General features: G+C 38.0%; 1 protein-coding gene across 1 annotated transcript; it reads right to left on the bottom strand.

Annotated features, from left to right (window-relative positions):
• Positions 1-273: 273 nt before the first annotated feature.
• Positions 274-5,024, bottom strand: LOC113465242 (uncharacterized; the record flags this gene model as incomplete). Its single annotated transcript, XM_026819744.1, has 3 exons — positions 4,704-5,024; positions 1,534-1,671; positions 274-460 (listed from the first exon to the last, which is right to left on the bottom strand). Coding segments are annotated over exons 1-3 (613 nt in total), but the record flags the coding sequence as incomplete, so codon positions are not given.
• Between the last annotated feature and the right edge of the window lie 68 nt (positions 5,025-5,092).

The raw sequence follows: 5,092 nt of genomic DNA, 5'->3' as shown, positions 1-5,092 counted from the left end.
CATATATTTATAATAGGTTTTTTATATAAAATAAATTAATTGAATTATTAAATACAAGAATAAAAATAAGTTCTTCCGTAAGATTTAAATTGGTCATTATACTAAATGAATTAAATTAGTCTTAATTAGTAAGAAAGATAATCTTATAATACATTGTTTAAATAATTAAAGTAAGGAAACAAGAAAGTTGATGTTACCTAATTGGTTCTTTGGAACATTACGTCAATCAATTAAAATTCCTACGAAAGTTCATCAAAGAGTTTCTCGACTCACCTAACGCAATTTTCCCACCGGGACAAGTTCTATCAGATTCCACGCCGTCCTTCGACGCTTTTGCGTTGTAATGACTCTCCTCGGCTCGTTTCTGCAACTCCTCGATCCTCTTAGCGACCGAGGACGACGTGCCTTCCGCTTCTTGGTTCTCCTGATTGGGTACGTACACTTGGTCCTGTTCCTTCTTCTTTAATAGTAATAGGAATCTATAATAACAAATTCAACATGCTAGCCTATACATCCTTAAACAGTTTTGGTACATGTTTTAGAAATAAGTATAGTAAAGCAGTTTTCTAATGTCAATAGTTCTTGAGATAAAATACGTTGATAATATAAATTCTTTATTGCATTGTAGTAGGGAACTGAATTTGAACGAACCGTTTTGAATACGGAATCGTCTGAAAACAATTTTCCCTTCAGGAGCGGTGCGAAGGACAGAAGGCTAGCTAATGGCGCGCAGCGTGTCCGCTTCGAACCGCAGGGGGAATTTCAAACTTGTCCAAGTGAATCCTCCCCGATTCTCGAGAAGGGATGCGGTCGGAATAACAACTGACGCTGCCAGGTAAAAAGACAGACACGGCCAGTGCGAGACGGACAGAGGAAGGATGGAAGGTAGAGAGAGAAGCTGCGGCCGCGGGGCACGCTTTGCGCATACCAAAAAAGATTTTCTGACTTATAGAGCCCGTATGACAATTTCTACGTCCAACAAAAAAGAGGCACAACGTTTTTCAAGTTCGATTCGAACGATCTGTAAAATGATTGATCCCGTTTAACGCGGCGTACGAGCTGTCGAATTATACGTCGTTAATCCTCATTGGAAAACGTATAAGTGTATCAAATGAACCGAGCTTTCCACGTTTCGTTGCGCGAAATTCACTGTTCATCAGTTTGCAAGCTGGGAACAATAGTGTTGCGGCATTGTGCGAACACCCACGCGCGTTCGTTCATTGTTAGAGATCAAAGTTCAGAGCAATTCACGTGGGTGCATTTGCGTGAACCGATCGCTATTTAGTCAATGAAGGATTTCGTAATGACATGGCAACACTTGAAGACCGAGCGTTCCCAGTCGCCGTGCGAACATTATTCCACGTAATAACCAAGTAGAACAAACAATAATTAATAACCGTGCTCATCGCGAAGCCAGAAGAGGTAGAAGTCAGTTTACTATTAATTAAAAGATCTTTTCGTAGAAGTTTAATCTACAGAATAAAATTTCTATTCAATCAGATTAGATTTTTTATAAAAATCTTGGGAGCTGACCTCTTGAACCCAAGCTTGTTGCTTGATCGGTGCATCCGGCGCGATGGCGACTCTTCCTACCGTCCTCTGTTTGTACTCGTGAAGAATTGGTATCTTGGAATTCTTGTCACCCGACGACAGAACTACCTCCCGTTCTATCTGTAAACAGGAAAGCGAAGAAACGTTTCTTTAATTCGATGCGTCGCGTCGCGCTGTTAACTGTCAAACCAAATTGACGGCGTATCCCGCCTTGTCGCTCAAATTCAGTCCGCAGCTCTGAGAAACACGCTCGTTAGTATATCCGATTAGTATTCAATAACGACATTGCATTTGCAGTATGATTAAATTAATTACATTTATATTCGCCAAATTTGGAATCATTTAATTAATCAGATGAAATAGGAAATTGATTTGTTTGTAGAATTAAATGTGTTATGGTTTCGTCAAAGGAATATTTAATGTCGGGTGTTAGAAATGAAACAGTGAACATTTATTCAACAGTAAAGTCTAGTACCGTTTTTGGGGAACAAAATAATTGAGTTAGTGGCTTGCGTGAATTTGTTCGTCTGGCTGCTCGTTGCACCAGACTATTTATTATTTGATTTCTATTTGGGACGATGGACTATCGTAGAGATGGAGCATCTCGACGTCGGAGCAATCGCAGAAATGCTTTATCTAAGTAATTGAAAGCAACTGGTGCAGGTGTTCCATATTCAAGCATTCTAGTTATCCGCCTATTGCGAAGTGGCGTTCGGTGAAATCTTCGGTAACAGTTCGTTGTACGACGCGTATACGTACGTACGTACGTTGGTTACGTTGCGTTCTTGGGAATATTCTCAGAGATTCTCACAATCAGCCGGGACAAAGGAGGCATCATACCTGCGTACCGTTCACCGGAAGCCGCTTAGAACCGGGTTGCGATACCCCCGTCAGATACGCGTCACTTTTACCCGTCGACAAATGATTATTACTTATAATTCCTAATCATGAAAATGTGATTCTTCTACAATTTTCTGTCTACGATTTTTCTCATAAGACAGCTGACTATTAGTTGGTCCGCAATTAACGCGTCACCGTCTTCCTTTTTGCTATGATAGATTTTATTTATGTTCAATAATTTAGATAATTTTTACTTAAATATTTGTTCAAGTTATAAATATTATCCTCAAATCTCTACATAGAATATGCAATTGCCTTCAAGCTTAAGACTAATAATTTAGGTAATTCTATTTAAATATTTGTTCAACTTATAATTATTGCCTTGTCCTCAAATCATTATAGTACTTAAGCAACTATAATTGCAGGCATTTAGATATTTAGAATGAGCAACTCTCTCCAAGGTGCTTAAGACTACTTTCGCGGAAGAGGTGAAAAATGAATAATGGTAACAGGGAAGTATGGAAACGGTCGATAATCTCCTAATTACCCGTAAACTGCGGATTCATTCTAACAGATGAAGATGCTCCGTCAAACCGTTAAACGCGGTTAGACGTTTATTCTAAGCCTAACGGAACACGAGAATTAATGAATTCTTAATTCGATCTGATTCCCATTGCTTCCTCGTTACAGAAGTCACACGTTGCACAAATAACTGCATAAGTGATGAGCAATGCTCCACGTAACAGTAATCGTCTACCCACAATCGTAGTTTAATTCAATCTTTTTAGCAACAGAGAAAGTAAATTAGCAATTTCAATGTGGCGTAATTTTTACCGGATCTTGCAAGCTATTCTGTTAAAAATAAAAATTATTTATCAGTGGAATGCGAATTTTTATGCGTTTGTCTGAGAATTATGTATAATGGAATTTCAACAATTCAGATATCTATAAAATATTGCAATAGATTTATTATAATTGGATGATTAAAAATATGAATAATATAAAGTTTGTGGTTGATATTTATTAAAAGACTGTATTAAAAGTAAGCAAATTATCAATTACTCTTTGTCAATGTATGTACGCTTAATTCGTGATTCATGTTTGCAGAGAGAATTTGCTTTGACGCGGACGTAAGGATGCAAAGGACGTTTATCTCTCGCGACCGAGGAAAAGGCCCGAGTTTGAAGTCGATGTCAGAGGCGAAGTGGAACATCCGAGGGTGGGGAGGAATAAAATGCTTTCATTCCTCTCGGGATGAGGATATGTCAAAGCGTTCTTAAGAGCGTTCGCTTTGACGCACACGCTGCCGCAATTTCGTCGAACAGTTAGTGAAAATGCACGAACGAGTCGGACTAAAACAACTTCAATTCTTCACGTTAATAATCTCCAACTGATCGATTCCATTAAAACGTTTGATAAAAAATGAAGGAAAATTGAGAACGAGGATCATTGAATATTCTTAATATTCAAATGACGAAATATAATAGAATTTTTATAAAATAAAATGGACGAATTAATAGTTTATGAGGTGGAAAAATTTTATTGGAATTCTTAAGAGATAATTGTGTCATGTTACTACTTTTTGTTCGTGATAATTATGAAGCCTAATATAGAGCAGGACAGGTTTTAAATAGGAAACAGTTTTATGAGATTCGGCCGTGAACTTGGTAGAGAAAATGGCAATTAAAGAAGAATCGCTGGTAAAAAGTAAAGAATAAAAGAAACGAAACTAGAAAGTCGACGCGGATATCGTATACCGAATAAAGCGCTACGTCTTGGGTTCTAACGCAGTTTTTCATCGGACTCCGAGACCAGTCGCCGTATAGGGAACCATCTGGTGTGTAGTGTAGAGGCTTTATTTAAACTTCACTTATCTGAACGAAATTTTTGAATTCGATCGACTAGACTTTAGCTAATGGAATCTACTTGTTTCAATCCAGTAGTTCTGTGAATACCTACTCAGCGTGCAAGTTGCACGTCAAGTTAACAGCAGATTAATATACAGGATGAATCAGTAGTTGAAAATCATACATAAAATATAAAATATAATAATATATAAAAATAAAATATAAAAATGTATTCATATATTTCGGATTTTCATGTAAAATAATTAATATCAATTTTTTTATAGATACTTTATATAAAATTATACCAGGAATCCAGTTTCGTATTACATTTTGATGAACAGGAGTACAATACAATAATTCCAATCACTATACCTCGATTGTTCGAAATTTCATTGCAATAAATGAAATTCCACCGCGTAACTGAAGGAGGGGATGGAAAATTGAAATGCATGTACTGAGTCTCACCGGAAATTTGCTGCTGTGAGTCTGCAAGCTGGCCTGCTGAGTCTGATTCGAGCTCTGCTCTTCCCCGTAGAGCGGTGGCATCCTGTATTCCGGTGCAATATTGTGCCCGGAATCTCGAACCCGGTTCTGCTTCGATTCCAGCCCGGCCACGTTACCCTCTAGGCCAACCGCCCTCGGTTCCTGTTGTTGCAAGCTTTGGTTGTTATTATTCTGAGTGGTCGGTGCCGATTTCGGTGCCGGTACAGGCTTGTAGACTCCCTCCTCATCTATGAACAAATCACAGATCATTTCCTAAGTGCAATCAGTATTCACGAGCTCGAAACCTATTGCATGTTCTGGTTGAGCTTATTCATTATCATATCTCAATGATATTATTAAAATAAAACGAA

This window comes from Ceratina calcarata, unplaced genomic scaffold (genome assembly GCF_001652005.2).
Source record: "Ceratina calcarata isolate Rehan_Ccalc_2016 unplaced genomic scaffold, ASM165200v1 scaffold1592, whole genome shotgun sequence".
Classification (NCBI taxonomy): domain Eukaryota; kingdom Metazoa; phylum Arthropoda; class Insecta; order Hymenoptera; family Apidae; genus Ceratina; species Ceratina calcarata.
This window is presented reverse-complemented; position numbering and strand designations above follow the sequence as displayed.